Below are 18,340 nucleotides of genomic sequence, written 5' to 3'. Positions count from 1 at the left end.
GTATGAATCAGAGAAACAGAATAATGGGTAAAGAACTAGAAATCAAAATTCCAGTTGCAAAATAACCTGAACAACTTGCTATAAAAAACTTTTTAACATGGTAAAGTGAAAAGCAAACAAAAATTAGTGTATAATTTGTAAGATCAGGAGCAACGAAATCCAGTTACTATTCAGGGGTTTTATTTAATTGTCACACAACTGATGAGTGAGGTATTCGGTTTGGCAAGAAGAAAGATGGCATCCTGGGGACTAAATAGAGAGAGTGGAGAAACGCTGAAAGGCACCTCATGCCTGGGAAGAACAGGGCTCTGGAGGCAGGGGGCCTAGGTGTGAATCCCAGCTCTGCCGACTCCTGGGAATCCCTGTGGAGCCATTTCAACTTCTCCAGCTTCCATTTCCTTATCTGTGAAAAAGCTATGCCCACTTCACAACGGTGTTGTGAGGATTAAACAAGACAAAGTTTTATTCAAAGCATCAAGTCCAGCGCCCACTTCATAGAATCCTTCCAAAAGAGTAGGAAGTTGACAAAGCCAGCACTTTCAGGAGAAAGAATTATTTCTGATACAAAAGTAAAATGTACTCTGTACAAGCAAATCCTCTGCTTTCCCAGCCACCAGTTTAGAAGAGGAAGAAGAACAGTGTCTTCACATTTATATCCTGGATCTGCTACTGCCAGTTAACACTGCAGTGAAGACCAAGGGATCTGGATTCAGCAGAGGGGCTGCAGCACTTTGTAGAACACGTCATGGAAAAGCTCATCCGTCTGCAGCAGCTCAAGGGTGGTTGTCTACTGTTAGGAGTTGCAGGGCCCGATGGGAGCCCAAAACAACACCACTGTTCTCTTCAACAACAGATTAGAGAAGCACATGTTCTGCTCTATCTCCTGACACTCAGAATTCAAGGCAAGATGAAAACAGTTTTGGGTGTTTCTACTGATTTCATTAAAACTCCTACTTCAAATCCAAGGGAAAGACGTATTCCTTTCTAACCTCATGTCTGTCTGAAATAAATTTAAAATGTTTACTCTGGTATAAAAATTAAAATAAAAACTTAAAATCCTAACTGACTTGGACAGAATACCTTATGACAGGAGATCCCAAAAGTAAGGGTGAAAACATTCTCAGCAGATTAGTGAAAATCGTTTGGGGGTGTAACCATCTTACATTTACAGACTACCCTGAAGTTTTGTTTGATAACATTTCTAAAACTTTAGTACTGACCAGAAAACTGGATTACAGAGTAGAGGCTACCACGGTTTAATCCTTTAGAGCAAATACTGTCCTCCCCATCCTTCCACCATCTTAGCAACAAGACAGCTGCAATGCAAGCAGGAAGGGGGGATTATGTGAGTGCATTTGTGTACCTAGGCTGTACACATTTTATCATCACCTATAGATGACAAGTCTGTATATGGCTACATATAAAAATTTATTTTCACAGTTACAAGTAAGAAGTATTATATACTAAGGACATATATTGAGTTAGGATCAATACCATATAAAATTGATTTGTAGACAGATTGACTGATATTTTGAGAGGTTTCATTAGAATTCAGAATTAGAATTATGTGGAAAAATGAAATTCAAGAACTATTATTGGCTTATAATAATTTCAATAAGGTAAAAATATATAGTCCCTTAAATGAAGAAACTAAAAAAAGGGAGAAATAAGCATTAATAAAAAGTGATGAAATGGTTTTGGTGAACTTAAAAAGTTAATTAAGTATAACAAAATCAGATGGAAACCAATGATCAGATTTGCTCAATTCATCTGTGTATCAGTGTTGTTCTGCTCGTAGGACTGCCTAAATAAAATGCCATCCTCGACACCATTCTGTATGTGTCTGTGAATGCACTTGATAAAATAAAACTTTTTAAATTAGCCCCTACTTTGTTACTTTTAGTGTTTATTTTCTCTTAACTTACACATATCAACCAGAGTTGACTGAAATCTAACTGAATTCTTTGAAATCACTTCTGTTTTCCTTAAACAGACAGTATCAAAAGGAAAACACAGGCAGCGGATGGGTCTCCTGAGTCTCAAATGCTAGTGTGACCTTTATCTTCTCTGAAGACAGGTGATGAGTCTGGAGAGGTTGCAGGGCGAGTGGTGAGTAGTGCACCAATGTCTTTACCAGACTAACTTCAGTGCTGACTGCAGTAAGACAAGGGACTGATGCTACAGGCAGAGCCCTTGCTTTTTCTCCACTAAACACAGGACAGGGGATGGGTGCATTCCAGTCATGGAGCGAAAAGTGGTCCTATAAGGAGAGTATCCTCCATGTAAAAGGGAAGAGCAAGAGTCAGATTTGATTACTGGCTGATGGGTTTACCTTTAGTCGGAATAGTACATGAACTTCCGGCTAGGTATACTAATTCTTTAAACCGTGGTCCACTTTTCTTGGTAATATAATTTCTGATTTTGAATAATTACCTAACTGATATGACTGTAATTAAAATATTATAAAACTTAAAAAAAAAATTTTTTTTTGATTCTGACCCACCAACCCCCACCCAATGTATAATAAAGTCCACCATTAAAATCAGAAATTACATATCATAACTATTTTGAGCCCACTTAACTCATTATGTAGCAGGGGTGCTTTCTTTGAGTAGCTACATACCTTGGTTCATACGCTCCAATGGGAATAGCTGCAAGGTCAAAAGGTCCAAATCTTTTTCCTATCTCTTCAAAAGCAGAGCAATAACCAGTGTCTCCTGCGAAAAAAAAACGGTTCCAAGGCCCTAAGACAGACCAGCTGCCCCAGAGAACCTTGTTGTCATCTGTCAGAGTCCTTTTACACCAGTGCTGGGAAGGTGTAAACACAAAGGTGACCTTATCGTGTCCGGGGACGCAGTTCTCCTCCCACCAGTCCAGCTCGATCACGTTCTCACAGCCACATTTCTGCATCCAGTCCAGGAGCCCCAAGGGCACAAACCACCTCAACTCGTTACCAAATCGCTCGTTGAGCGCGATGACAGAGTGGTAGTCCAGGTGGTCGTAGTGGTTGTGGCTGATGAGGACCGCGTCTATCCGGGGCAATTCATCGACAGTGCAGGGGGGGTGACGGAACCGCTTGGGACCCATGTGCTGGGATGGGGAGGCACGAGCACTAAAGATGGGATCCGTGAGCAAGATGAGCTCATCCATTTCCACCAGCACTGTCGCGTGTCCCAGCCATGTGACTCGTAAGCCGGCTTCCCTCACTCCAGCTTCTTCAGGCTCATCAATAAAATACGGCTTAAGCACTGGGAGTTCTTTATCAAGCTCCTATGTGTAGAAAGAAAGAATGAAAAGCGGCCGTTATTAAAAAAAAAAAAAAAAAAGGTATTATATGTCATCATAAGCACATTTTGACCTAAATTATAGAGAGGAGGGTTATTTGGGGAGAACTGAAGTCATTCAATAAATTTGTTATTTTTGCTTTTCTCTTGAAAATGCATACTTCTTTCTGAATCTGACTCACTAATCACTATATAGTAATGTAAGATCTTACTCCCAAATGCAACTGACAAAGGGAAAATTAAATTTAAAACTTTGAGTACTGATTGACTTCACCAAGTATTTTTTAAAGGCTCTCTTCTGTAAGTGCCAGAAGTAGACCAACCTAGATGCAGTCCCTTGCAACTGCTGTTTACTCGGCTGGTGCATTCACTGCTGAAAACTGTCTCAGAAGGTCAGCCCCTAGAAACAGTAGAGAAAACTTCTGACCACACGTGTAGATCTTGGATCTCACACGAACCGGACTTCCTGAGAACACAGCATTCAAAGCAGAGCACTGTGATGACTGCCAGACAAGTCACAGGCATAGACAGTTCTCCTCATTCCTTACATCTGAGGTGTCCTACCACGGACCAAACCAAAGCAAAACATGCTCCTTGCCCATGAGAAGATGGTCACTTTTGGGAACAAACAGGTGTGAAACCATAACTACAACAAAATGTGTTAAGTATTATTCTTTTGGTTATTCTACATTTTATCCTTGGATTAAGCTACACCAACAAGAAGCCATGTTTGGGGGTCACAGTCCTGGCTTTTATAAAACTTCCATAAACTGTGCTTTGGTGTTATGTCATAAAGCATCGAGGTCTCTTCCAGGAAGAGACCTCATGAAACCTGCCGAGCGTGCACCACGGGGCTGTCTTTACGACTGGGTACCACTCCACCCCACCCCACCCCACCTTCCCACTCACCCCAGAAACGTTTCTCTCAATTCCCTGTAACAGGAAAAGCTCTTCTTCTCCAGGGCAGTTGGCTTTATTTGTTTGACTATCATTGGGAAAACTGACAATTCATGCTTTGACTAGTAAGTTCAGAGTAAAAGCTGAAGACTCCTCCAGCCATGTACAGAATGAACGCGGCAGGGCACATCGACAGGGAGTGATGGAAGAGATTTCTATACCAACTTCCTTCTTGGCTTTATTTTTCTACTGTAATTGTCCATTTGCTCTTGTATATTTATCCATCTGTTTTTTTGTTTGTTTGTTTGTTTTTACTGCTACGTGTCTTTTTATTAGTTGCTGCAAATCAGTTTTGAAAAAGGCGTGGTACTGAAAAATTAAATAAAATACAAGGCATGCTATAGCCCAGTAAGAAGGAATGAAGCACCCAGCTGCACAAGCCATTACAGACACAGTCACTTGTGTGGGTTCCTGAAGAATGATGAGAAGTTCCTGATGCAGAGGAAAGGGGGAAGGGCATTTCAGGTGGAGAAAATGCCCAAGCAAAGCCCCAGAGCCAAGCAGGAATGTGGCGTTTGGGGGCAGAAGACAAACTGAAATCTGTAAAGGATCAGAACACAATAGGAGCATTGGATCCCACATTTCACCCAGAGACAGTGAGGAAGCATCGTTAATAAAAGAAAAAGACATGACCCAATTTATGTTTCGAGAAACCACTTTGCAAGTTTAAATGATGACCTGGGGTGTGTCACAGTACCTGCCAGGAGACACAAATTGCTGGACAAAGGAGACAGCACAGGGCAGAGAGAGAGGGCAGAGGGGGAGACGCAGGTGAAGGGAAACTGAGAGGTCACTGAGCTGGTCCTAACGGGAAATGAGCCCAGACAGGCAGAGCAGGGGCAGCAGTGGTAGAGGATGACAAGATTTCTCTCAGCCAGTCTAAGCCTTAGTTTCCTCATCTGAAAAATGGGTATAATAATTGCACCTACATGTCATTACTGGGGACTGAATTAGGAGTGGCTGGCACAGAGCGAGCCCTCTGAAGTATTCCCAAAGAGGAACAAGCCCCAACCTCAGCGAGCACCCAGGCACCACCCCATCCATCCCTTACAGTTTACCTGTCTCCTTACTCAGAGTCTCTAATCGAGTTAAGATCCTAAGTAACATCCAGGCATCTTCAAGTCTTCCTGTCAACTCATTCCTTACACTAGAGCCACCTCAAAAGCACTTTGCTTACGGCGTAACTCTCTCCCCTGCTGAAAAATCGTCACTGGCTCTGTACTGCTTGACCAAGCACATCTCACTTCCGCAGCCCAGCGGTACGTCTGTCGGGGGACAGCCCCATCCTCCTTTCCAGCTGTCTCACTCTCCTGCACACGCCTCTGCGTCCCCCCCACACACACACACTGGGACTGCTCCTCGCTCTCAGCCTGAGTTTGGGAGCCCGACACAATACTGACCCTGTTTCTTCTCTCTCTCATCCCTTTGAGACCCGAATCAAATTGCACACCCTTCACGGAGCCATCCCTGAGCCTCCAGAGCCAGCAGCGCTCACTCTGCCTCTGCACATCCATGCCACCTGTTCACACAGCAGCTGTGGATGTTCTGCCCTTTGCCCTGGCTAACTGTACACAGGATGGACCTCATGTCTGACTCAACTTGGGACCATTCACAGTGCCTGGTTCAATGACTGATACACAGCAAGCATGATAAAATTTGTTGGACGGATGAGTGAACAAATTTTTCAAATCAGTTCTCAAAGCTGGCAGTTAGGGTTGGTGAACAAATGCCATACGGCGCGCTTATCAAGAATTAAGGAAGAAAGGAGAGGGTATGAATATCACCTGAGTTCCCCCTACCACAAGTTAGGCTTCATACGAGGCACATAATGACAATGCAGCATCTAACGTATCAAGTACTTTATATAACACAAAATACAGTAACGTTAATATAACAGCTACCATGTATGGAGTGCTTACCATGTGCTAAAAACCGTGCTAACTGCTTCATAAAATTTTTTTCATTTAATACTGACCACAACACCGGAGGTAGGTACTATTAACTGTCTCCATTTTTACAGACAAGAAAACAGGTTATAGCACTCACACGAGGTCACTCTGCCAGCCTCCACACATACTGCCTCACACCACTACACTTACTCCCAAATATTACCTCATTTATACATATTTTTAAAAACACAAGTACAGGCAAACATTGTTTTACTGTGCTTCACAGACACCTGTGAAGTCCATGGACAGAAAAGTGGATAAAGACGGTGTGGTACATACACACAAGGAAATATGGCTCAGCCATAAAAAGGAATGAAATGATGCCACGTGCAGCAACATAGAGGGCCATAGACGTGATCATCCAAAGTGAAGTCAGAGAGAGAAAGACACAGGACTAGGGTATCAGAGGTAGACTCTTAACACGGATACAAATGAACTCATTTACAAACAACAAACAGAAGCACAGAATCAGAAAACCAATTTAAGGGTGCTAACGGGGAAACACTGGGGGCCAAGGATAATGTTTGAACATATACACACATATACATATAAACACAGACGATCCCCAAGGAACTACTGTATAGCACAGTGAACTCTACTCAACATAAGAATCCGAAAAAAAGTGGATATCCATCTATGTATACCTGAGTCAAGTTTCTGTACACCTAAAACCAAGCCACCATTACAACTCAACTATGCTGCAAAATAAAATGAACATTACTGAAAAAATAAAATGCCTACAATATTCCCCTCAAGGACCGGCAACGCGGGCTGATCTCACATCGCTGGAACCTGAGCCAGCACGTGTACCAAAGCAGCACTGTCTTGGGGCTGAGGGAGCTGGGAAGGGTGTGCCAGGAAAGGAGCCACCCTTGAACCTGTAATGCCTGGTCCCCACTGGAAAAAACCACAAACTCCAGACCCAGGCCGGCCCTCCACAACTAAACCAAGCCGAAAGCACCCAAAGAATGGTGGACCCTTTGGTCTGGAATACCAAAAAAGTTTCCTGGCGTCCACGTCTCCTGGTGCTGGGGTTCCCACCTCCACCCTCCTTCCTGAGAGTCACACCACCTGTGGGAGGACAGCACCCTCAGCACAGCCGTAAGGCAGGGGTTGGGATTTGTCCCAGGGTGAAGGGAAGAGGGTGCAAGTATTGAGGCACAGTCCTGTGGTGTCTCTTCTGACACATCCCGGTCTCATTCACAACCCAGGAGCAGCACTTTCCCTAAGCCTCTCCGTGCAGCAGTAACCAAAGCTGGGAAAGAAGAAGTGCTGCCGCCTTGTGGCTGTTTCCCGGAACTACAACTTTAAGACCAGTGCTTATGGGCACTTCACATTCACGAGGGCTCTGAGGCTATAAATAAAAACTGCCCTAAGAAATATGCTGGGGGACGTGATCAAAAGAGAAATAAAAGAGAGCCGACTTTCCAGAAGTCCATTTCAAGAGTTAAATTTTACTCAAAATGTTAAAAAATAAAACAATGCTCAACATGGCTCATTCTTAGAGGAACGCAACTCAAAACTACCAGGAGGTATCCCCTCACACCAGTCTGAGTGGCCATCATGAAAATGCCTACAAAGGAAAATGCTGGAGAGGGTGTGCTGAAAATGAACCCTCCTACGCAGTTCCTGGGCGTGGACACTGTTAACAGCCACTGTGGAGGGCAGCAGGAAGGATCCTCAACAAAGAAACATGGAGCTGGATTATAACCCAGCAGTCCAACTCCTGGGGATATATCCGGAGGAAAACTTAATTCGAAAGGACACATGCACCCCAACCTTCACTGCAACAGTATCTTCAGCAGCCAAGATGTGAACGCCACGAAAATATCCATCAGCAGATGGATGCACACAGAAGGTGTGGCACCCAGACACAAGGGAACATTACCCAGCCGTTCAAGAGATTCAGACAATGCCATTCTGCAGCACCTGGCTGGACCCGAAGATGATCATTCTAAGTGCACTGTTCAGACACAGAAAAACAAATATCATCCAGTAGCACTTATAGGTGGAATCTAAGTTTATAATGATAGAAATGAACTTAATTGCAAAACAGAAACATACAGACTTTGAAAGCCTAATCATGTTTGCCGGGGGTGGGTGGAACATGGCTGGTAGGGTAAATTAGGAGCTCACAATTATATACACATTAGTATGTATGAAGCAGATAATCAACAAGGACCTTCTGTGTAGCACAGGAACTGTGCTCAATATTTAGGTAATACCCTAAATGGGAAAAGAATTTGAAAAAGAATAGATACATGTGTATGTATAACTGAATCACTTACCTGTACACCTAAAACTAACACAACATCGTATATCAACTATACTCCAATATAAGATAAAAATTAAAATAAGAAGCAAAGAAACAAACATAAATCTGCCTTTAGCACACACAAAGAAAGGTTTACACTTCATTGAAGAATGCCGTTCCCAACCCCACCCCCACTTCCTTTTCTGCCCTATAATTCCTCAAAGCACTAATCATCTTTCAATATCCCACATCATTTACTTATTTATTGTCTCTCTTCTACTAAACTAAAGCCCAAGGAGGCAAGGGTGCTTTCTGCTTTGTTCATGGCTCTATCTCTAGCACTAGAGTAGTGGAGTTTAAGAACAATTGGCCTGGTGAGTTCTCAGAAATTGAACCCAGTTTCTAGAATATCTCCAAATCATCAGCATTCAGAGATGTATTTCCGCCTTCATGTGGTCCCTCACTTCCCTCTTTGAAATGAAAGGAAATTAAAGACACCATTACTACTGTATTTTTAGAAGCTGTGCCCCAAAACCAGGAAGTAATATTTACCCAACAGCTAACCTACCCATCTTGGCCTCCTGCCCTAAACCCTTCTTCTCATAGCTTGACTCCATGTTTCTCTTCATACAGGGTTCTCCTGAAGAAATAAAAATTTTCTTGTTCTTCCCATCCACAAAGTTGAAACATACAATAAGGTTTTATTTATTAATATTCTGACATTCTTAAACAGTGCTGGGAAAATTATTCATGTTAATTCTGTTCACTAGGATTAATACTATGAACATTTCTTAGCATCAAACTGACAATATGCGCGGGGGGGTTAATCCCATATCTTTTAAAGAAAAATGGACACACTAAGGTAAAAGATCTAACAGCGCCACCACCCATCCACTCCCCACCCTCTTGCCTCACTGCAGACCCGACCTTCAGGGATACCCCCACTCTTTCATCCCACCCACTTCCAATGTCTGGTTCCTTATCTCTCAATTCCCCACAAAGCCTGGAAAGATGGGGGTTGCTGGAAAAGAGAGGCCCAGAATGGTAGGAGGTGGAGAGGAGCAAGAAACTAAGGAGAAGAAAGTTGTACTGCAATTGGGAGTCACCCACTCCCTGCCAAAGCGAAATCTCACTCAACTAATAAGCCAGAGGCCAAAGGTTAATAGTCTCATCCTAAGTATAACTAGCATACGCAAAGGCCAGTAACCTGGTCCCAATTTTTAAAAGAGTGGGAGGTTATATGACGATTTCTTTTATAACTTTAGCAGCTTTTTCCAAGGGTGAAAACCCAAGCACTCTAGGCTTAACCCTCATAATTCACAATCCCACCAGTCAGAATTAATCACATCCTTTTCTGCACTTTTAAGGTATTTTGTTCTTACTTCTAGTTGCCACCAGATCAGCGCTGGTTCTTCACACAAGTACTCTGCTGCTCAACCATGAACTTGAAGTCACCTTATTCATGTCACCTCCTCTGAACCTCATCCTACAAAAGGGCTCAACTAGCTAACTGGAGTGTCACAGCACCATTCACAGCAACGTTAAGGAATACGTATATTCAGAGCAAACACGCAGCACTCAAAAAGCCAAACGCTAACCTCTTTGGAGCACGGAACACCGCTGTGATTTTTTTCCATTATCAGCCATCTGAGAACATTTGGAAAAGAGAAATTTTTCCATGTTGGCCAAGGGTTAACAAATCTCCCATCCTTTCCTTTCTTTGATTTAGTTACATCTTCTTCTAGTCTGTAATCCAGTTTGAAACTTTTCCTGGAAAACCTAGAAGAATCACTTCCTCCAGAATTCCGTGAATTTTGGCGCTTTCTTACTGCTTCTTTAGGATATTGGCTACTTGTCATCATGGACTGGCTGCTTTCATTGTCATCCATGTCCTTTGGTGAAGAGCTGAAAAAAAAGGGGGCGAGGATATACTGAGTTTAACATAAAGACATTAAAACATACACACAGTATTTTTTTTTTTTTTGGAAGAAAGATTAAGTCATTTGTTTTTAAAACCAAACCACTAGGAAAATATATCACAGTCTTGAAACAGCAAACAGACAGGCTATATTATCATTTCAAGTAACAAGTTTGTAAAAAGACAACAAGGTCCTTATCAAAACGATAAGGTGCCAGAACTGGGGCAAGAACAATGCATGTTGCAAAGGCCCTGGCAAATGTGGTATCTGGTAACGGAGCACTGTCCTTTTTTTGCTGTAAAGGAGTCACCGCTCGCCTGCGTTGCTTACTTTTTCTCCCTTGACCTTTGTGTTGCCAAGGGATTGTCTCAACTGAGCTCTGTTATTTCAGGGGGCAAAATAAGCACTACTGGGTTTAGGCTTTCATTCTATTCTGTTTTATGAGACCTAGATTTTTCCAAACCCAGTACTTCATAACTCTCTTAATTAAGCAGCTAACAATTCCTCTCTCACCGTTCATTCCTGAACACTAGCATATAGCACATCACAGTCCCTTCCCTGCAAGGGTGAGTGTCCCTGCAAGATGGTCTTGTCACTTGGCTGATGCTGCTGTAGACAGCCTCAGGGCCCATCATGGCTGCCAGTGAGAGGGAAGGGTTGCTTCCCCTACCAGTGTGATCGCGTTTCTTATATTTCCGCAGGCTCTCCAGGCTGAAAGATGTCATGTGTCACAATTTTAAGAAATACGCATCCACATCTTGATGGCCAGAAATGAATATCCGCAAGGACCCTTTCAAAGTTTTTCCCTAAACCACCTAACTCTACATCTTAAATTAACTTCATGCCCTTGCATATAAAACAAAACCAAGCAAAACAAAACCCCAGAAGCCCCCTTCCCCTCCTAAATTAGTGACCTCATGGATTTTGTTTGTGGAAAATGTTGTAGTGATCCTTCTGTGAACAGGGAGTTGGCAACAAATAGAAACACCTCTCCTCACATTCCACCAGTTCATAAGCAGGTTACATGAACCTGCCAGCCTGTTGGTATCTGCATACTAAGAGAATCTGGTACCATGGAGGGCTCTGGTTTGGTACCAGGGAGACTCCCTGTTGCCAAGAAAAGCGCTTGCCACATGAAATTCAGGCTCACAGAAACTCTCCCGTGCTAACTCTGACCCAAATTTTAGCGCTGGTTTTTTCCATTTCACTTTCTAGAACTGAAACTCAAAGGAACGACTGTCCAGAGGCAAGTGACACAGGCCTTAAACTTGCTGCCATCCTTAATTTCCTCATTCATAAACTTTCCTTAGAAGACCCAAATCCCCATCCCTCTTTTTAAAAAGATTCCTGTCCTCAGCCCCAATGGCCAACAGCAGACATCTATTTCCCAGTGGATGAGAGAGACTCCTTCATCCTCTGGGTCAGGATTGGGATGGGGTTCATGTGGTCATCCACACACTTGGTCACGCCACTCTCCAGCTGCTGCTTCACCGGAAGCTCTTTACTCCCTGCATCTATTGAATCTCTGGCTTTGCCGTTGCAACACATAGCGCACCCGGCCCGGTGGTCCTGGAATTTCTCCAACTCGCTGGTCACCAGGGCCTGGGCTTGAGCCAGAGGCGCATGGCAGCGCTCAGTGCACTGGTGCACTTGCTGCACGGATGCCTGGCTGTCCTCACAACAGCCGGCACTGCACCGGAACGTGAGGCCCTGCATCTTCCGGATGTTCTCTCTCTCCAGACCCTTCACCATGGAGTCCACCACCTCCTGCACCCGGAGCTGCTGCAGCTCCGCCATCAGAACCCTGCACTGCTCCCTGCTGCGCCGGCGCCCACAGGAACTCCTGTGTTTGGGCCGCCCCCCATCGCCGCTTCCCGGGTCAAGGCGGCGCACCATTCCCGGGCCTACGCCGCTGCCTAGCATCCGAGAGGGGCAACTACAGTATTACTGCTCAACCAATAAAAATTTCCTCAAGGGACTTCCCTGGTGGCAGTGGTTAAGAATCCATCTGCCAATGCGGGGGACATGGGTTCTGTCCCTGGTCCAGGAAGATCCCACATGCCGCTAAGCAACTAAGCCCGTGCACCACAACTACTGAGCCTGTGCTTTAGACCGCATGAGCCACAACTATTGAGCCTGTGTGCTGCAACTACTGAAGTCCATGCGCCTAGAGCCCGTGCTACGCAATAAGAGAAGCCACCGCAATGAGGAGCCCGTGCACCACAACGAAGAGTAGCCCCCGCTCACTGCAACCAGACACAGCCCGTGTGCAGCAATGAAGACCCAACACAGCCAATAAATAAATTTTAAAAACGAAAACAAAAAATTTACTCAAACTTATAACAATGTCTCTATTAGGCTCAAACCTTCTCCCCACAAGTACAATTTTAGAATCCAGGATTACTGCTTGCTAAATGGAAAAGGTGTTTGCTTTACTTATCACTGCCAAACCTTTCAAAAATTCTTTATGTGCTGTAATTCAAAACAAATCTAATCTACCAGCCAGCATTTAAACAAATGAAAAATTTCCATTTCCATGACATTCTATATAATAAAGTACCTTCATGAATCTGTAAGACTTTCATACCTGCATTTTTAAAAAAAAATATTGTTAATAACACATGAGGATTGCCTTAGTTCCTCCACTGATACTTCAGTACTTCAAATGACTTACATATAACTCCATGAGGCCTAGTGGTTTTCTCTCTGAAGATGATCTGTTACTAATGACCCAATAAAGTACAATGAGCCCCCAGAAAAGAGATACACATTGAGAGACATTTCAATAACATATCTAAGTGGTTAACAATACAAAGTTGAATGAACTCTGCTGTAGAACTGCAAGCATGTATCCTAGCTCTGTGACCTTAGGCAAGTGTCCTGTCCTCTCTGTGCCTTGATTTGTTCATCTGTAAAATGGAGATGATAATACCACCTGCTTCCAAAGGGTTACTGAGAGGACTGAAAAAGCGCATACAAGTACAGCATGTAGAAGGGTAGGTAAAATCTATACAGCAAATGTAACACACAGTTATCCAGCTCAACAAACCTGAGCTGTTGCTGCTGCCCTTTTCTTTACAGCTCCTACGGCCACTTACACCGTTTAACTCAAGGCACTGAAATCCTCAGTTGTGAACTATACCGGATTCCAGACACATACAAATGACAAACAATGCAGTAAAAATATACACTCATCTGCCATGAGTTTCATCTCTTTCCTATGCTGTTAAACAAACATTTGCTTTCTGTTTAAATACTATGTATACACAATACGTTTTACAACTCTGAGAAAAATAAACACAATAACAGAGAGCCAAGTATTATTTTTTGACTACAGTGCTGTTTAAACAGAAATATTACCCAGGAGGAAGGAAAATAACTCAGACCCCAGGATGTACGCTGACACTCAACCAGAATTTTTTTTCTCCAAATTGTCTGGAGTAAACAGTCTATGGTCTGGAGGAAAACAGGTGTTAAGAAACCATATATGACGGAGACTGGGACTGCCATATATACATTACTAATAAGAAAAAAATATCAAATTGTACACTTTAAATCTATGCAGTTTATTGTATGTCAATTGTATCTCAATAAAAGTTCTTAAAGAAAAAAACAAAACAAAAAAGATCCACTGACTACTAAGTGGAATGGACCCTACTTGGCGATCCTAACCAGCCACTCTGCCCTGATGTGCCTGGGTACATCACACTTGCATGAAGAGGGCCCAAACTCTGGAGAGACAACCTGGGGCAACAGACCCTTTGACCATTCATGTGAACTTCTATGACCTGAAGCTTCTCTTCCCCCAAAACAACAATAAGATGACCAGGAATATTCAGGCCATGGCAGGGAGCTCTGACATCAGGACACAATTTTGCCTACAGGCAGAAGACCTAGCTACCTTCAATTTTAGGAAAATTTGACACTGTGACCATTATTCTCTTGCTAATATCTGGGCCATGTATTTTAAATTCTCTGGTGTCCTTTGTCTCCAAAAGGTTAAGACAAATGGTGCTTGCTCAGAGACACAAACAGTTAGTACTAAGGCCTGGTGACCATCAAACATATCTAAAAGTGACCGGGGGAAGTTCTACTCTTCTAGCCAGGGTTCAGATGATGCCCAAAATCAGCAGGAAGTAGCTACAGAAGATGGACCTTCACCCCTCAGTGTCGCTCAAGAATGAGCAGCAGGACAAAACACAGCGGAGGGATCTATCCCAGGCAAAGCCCGTTAACAATTCAGGAAATAAAAATAGAATCCGGATAATAAAAAAAAAAAAAAGGAAGAAAGAAAAAAGAAACCACAGCTGACAAAAGCTGAAGCATCCGCTGCGCTCAGGCATCCTGTTAGTGGGCGAGCCCAACAGCTAAGGCAGTCTAACCAGCTTTAAGTCCTGGGCAAATGACCTAACCTTTCTAGTCTTCAATTGTCTTTTCTGTAAAATACCTACTTATCTCAAATGGGATTTCCAAGGATTAAAAGACATAATGTACATAAAGTGCCTGCCACTCACCCAAAGGTTAATTCTTTTTTCCCCGAATCCTGTTAACATCTAAATTCTTTAAATTCTATTAGAAAGCAATGGATCTGAGGGAGTCACCTCAGTTCCTCTCATAGAATGGCTTTACCCGGGCTGTAATTAAGTTCAGGCCCAGGCCTTTACCAAGGGCAGAAACAAAGACCATCCATGTAAACCCTACTTCACTTAACAGATGAAAATACACAGGTTTAGAGAGCTTAAGTCACTTCTGGACATGACAGTACATCTAACTGATGGCAGAGCTGACCTCATGCCACTCCTTGGGATAATGAAGTCTGTGAGATTGTGTGCATTTGCTACACACAGACATATTCATATACATATAAACACACATATGTAATAATTCTACCAAATACATAACAAAGTATTGGCTCACTGTTCTAAACAATCAAGAGAGAAAGGAGAAAAAAGAAAAGGGCAGTCACTCAAAACCACACAAAAAAGTAGAAGCAGGGTTTTCAGACAACATCTAGCTGTCTAATGTACCTGGGACGTAGGAAGCAAGAGAGGCTCATGAGAATCAAGGTGGTAAAGGTGTAAAGGACGGGATGAAAAGGATGGGACTGGACTGCGGGCCTGGACTGTGACAGTAAGGAGGTCTGGCTACACTCAGGCAATGGGGAAACACTAAAGGTAGTTAAAAAGGACATATGTGGGGAAGACAACTCTAGTAGCAGGATAAAAACAAAAAGGGAGCAGCTAAAAACTAGAGCCAGGGACATAAGTTAGTGAGTATCAAACAGAAGAAATCCAGAACATCCACTAACAGCGAGGCCCTATGCTACTGTGTTTTACACACTGCATTTAAATTAATGTTCCAGCAAAATCTCAAGGTAGGTACTATAATCACATTTTTTAATTGAAGAACTAAGAGTTCTTATCAGCCCAGTCAAAAGATGATGAGGCAGCAACTTCCCTGGTGGTCCAGTGGCTAAGACTCTGCTCTCCCAATGCAGGGAGCCCGGGTTCGATCCCTGGTCAGGGAACTAGATCCCTCATGCCACAACTAAAGATCCCGAGTTCTGCGGCTTCCCTGGTGGCACTGTGGTTAAGAATCTGCCTGCCTATGCAAGGGACACAGGTTTGATCCCTGGTCCGAGAAGATCCCACATGCTGTGGAACAACTAAGCCCGTGCTCCACAACTACTGAGCCTGTGCTCTAAGAGCCCGTGAGCCACAACTACTGAGCCCACATGCCACAACTACTGAAGCACATGCACCTAGAGCCTGTGCTCTGCAACAAGAGAAGCCACCACCACAAGAAGCCTGTGCACTGAAATGAAGAGTAGCCCCCGTTAGCCTCAACTACAGAAAGCCCACATGCAGCAACAAAGACCAGACACAGCCAACAAATAAAAACAATTAAAAAAAAAAAAAGATCCCAAGTTCCACAACTAAGACCCAGTGCAGCCAAATAAATAAATAAAAATAAATATTAAAAAAAAAAAAAGATGAGGTAGTGACAGAGAAATTCCAAGAGACAATAAAGAAGCCGAATCACTAAGATTTGAGAGTCTCTAGATGGTGGCAAACTTTGGCCACTTTGTAGGGCATGCTGGGGGTGGGGGTAAAAAGTGGGAGAAGTCAAAACTGGCAGCACCACTAACCTAGTAAAAGGATTCAGGGAAAGTAAGTACACATTTGGAGTGTGGAAGAGAAGGTAGATCTCGGCCCCAGCGAATCTGAGGCAGGCTGTGAGATCACAGGGAAGGAAGGATCCAAGAGGAAGTGGGCACTGACACCCAGTGCAAATGAATGACTCTGAGATCCAGGCTGCTCTGGAAGGGATGAAAGTGAGAGAGCAGAAAAGTTCCCAGGGGCCTGGAGATTGAAACGAGTGTGATAAATGGGCTCGGTGACAGTTTTCTATCTGGACAATAAACTTCTTTAAAGTTGTCTATTCACACGGTCCCCATTTTCTTACCCTCCACTGACTCAGGCTCTCACCCTGGTCAATCCTTGGAAGCAGGTTTCTACCAAAAGCAATCCTTTCTTAACATACCCTACCCCCAACAACACAAAATCCAGACTTCAGGAGTGAGCTTTTTAAAGACAAATCTGATTTAGAAGAAAAAAAAGGGGGGGGGGGGAGCAACCTCCAGAGGATGCCCTTTGCTCTCAGAATGAGGGCAAAGGTCAGTAAGATGGACCATGAGGGTGTGTGTCTCTAGCCCTGCCCACGCTCTCCTCTGTTCCAAACACAGGCCCTTCATCTACTTCTTCGAACGCCTCATGGTCCCACCTCAGGGTCACCTTGCCATCACAGGGCTTTTGCACATGATTTTTAAGATATTCTTGGGGTAGAACCACGAAAGTTGTTCAAAACAACACAAAATGCTGGCAGTATGATGACCGTTTCACACGATGCACTCTAAGCATGAGATGATGGGAAGACACCAGAAAGACATAACCTGAACTGTGACAACCTGGACTCGTCCTTTTGGAAGAAAAGTACTGGAAGTCCGTCTGGTGAACGTGCACGATGACGAGCTGTCAACAAGCGCTCCGGCGACCGAGGGAGCGTCAGCCCGTGGAGACGTGCCAAGCCCGCCTGAGGGCTGGGTCGTAAGAAGGCTCCGCGTCAAATATCACTCTTCTGGTCACTCTGTAGTGGAAACAGCAACAATCTCACAAAGGTCATCCTTAAATATCAAAGATAAAATGATAGGAAAACGAGAACTAAGGAAGCCTGGATCCTGTGATGTTAACTAGCTTTCAGCTTTGCAGATTCAGAAAACATATCTACCTTAACACATCTAGGCTGGAGTTTCCTTATTTCAATGTAGCAGATTTCCCAATCATTTCTTGTTATATACTTGTCTCCAAAGTTAACAACGTTCAGTGAAACTTCTGCCTGACCTCAGGCCAACACTAAGTGCAAGGAGAGGGGCATACTCAGGAGTACATGGACACTGTCAGCAACCTGTGTTTCAAAAGGAGCTTCAACACTTGATGAAGATCTTTACGGTATACTGACTTTCATCCAACTTAAGACACTGTGAATTTGTAAGGCAGTTATTTTATGTGCCACTAAGAAAGTTAAAATGTTTTCAACTGTAATTATGTCATGTACTATATGACACATCCTGATATCAGTGGTGTTAAAATCTGAATAAGATGTCTGCCTTAAAACTGATTAAATACACCATTTTATAGTGTGCTCCTAGGTACTGCATATTAAATTTCTAGTTGCTTTGCTTTCCTTTAGCTTTTTAGCAAAACTGGTTAAGTCAATAAACTGAGTTAAAAATGAAATTCACGGATAAAAAACAAAGCAGTATTTTCTTTGCTGATGTATGTTGTGCACATACCTCCCACAGAACATTGTCTCTTTTATTATCCAGGGTATCTCCCACACTTGGACATATCTGCCCTCCCACCAGTCTCCTAAATGCCTGTGGGGGTTAACACCAGACTCAAGGGAAATCTGTACTGC

General features: G+C 43.4%; 2 protein-coding genes across 6 annotated transcripts in view; both read right to left on the bottom strand.

Annotated features, from left to right (window-relative positions):
• The window catches only part of NAPEPLD (N-acyl phosphatidylethanolamine phospholipase D), an 87,617-nt gene that overhangs the window by 5,197 nt on the left and 64,080 nt on the right, over positions 1 to 18,340 (bottom strand). For 3 of the 5 annotated variants that reach the window (XM_057730666.1, XM_057730667.1, XM_057730668.1), the window contains 2 exons: positions 10,043 to 10,349; positions 2,624 to 3,270 (listed from right to left, as the gene is read on the bottom strand). In XM_057730666.1, coding sequence (XP_057586649.1) covers positions 2,624 to 3,270; positions 10,043 to 10,333 — 938 coding nt within the window. In that variant the 5' untranslated portion in view covers positions 10,334 to 10,349. Of the gene's footprint in view, positions 1 to 2,623; positions 3,271 to 10,042; positions 10,350 to 10,876; positions 11,296 to 18,340 lie in introns of those variants that run through there. The other 2 variants (XM_057730664.1, XM_057730663.1) reach the window with 2 other exon arrangements.
• Positions 11,315 to 12,659, bottom strand: LOC130851010 (protein FAM136A-like). The gene has a single exon (XM_057730674.1). It carries the CDS (start codon positions 12,284 to 12,286, stop codon positions 11,744 to 11,746), a length of 543 nt encoding a protein of 180 aa, XP_057586657.1. The 5' UTR covers positions 12,287 to 12,659; the 3' UTR covers positions 11,315 to 11,743.

The sequence above is a fragment of the Hippopotamus amphibius genome, chromosome 4 (genome assembly GCF_030028045.1).
Source record: "Hippopotamus amphibius kiboko isolate mHipAmp2 chromosome 4, mHipAmp2.hap2, whole genome shotgun sequence".
Lineage (NCBI taxonomy): Eukaryota > Metazoa > Chordata > Mammalia > Artiodactyla > Hippopotamidae > Hippopotamus > Hippopotamus amphibius.
The sequence above is the reverse complement of the archived record's forward strand: the minus strand, read 5'-3'. Positions and strand labels throughout refer to the sequence as shown.

Coding starts and splice junctions, on each gene's coding strand:
- LOC130851010 (XM_057730674.1), bottom strand. CDS start 12,286: ATGCTAGGCAGCGGCGTAGGCCCGGGAATGGTGCGCCGCCTTGACCCG.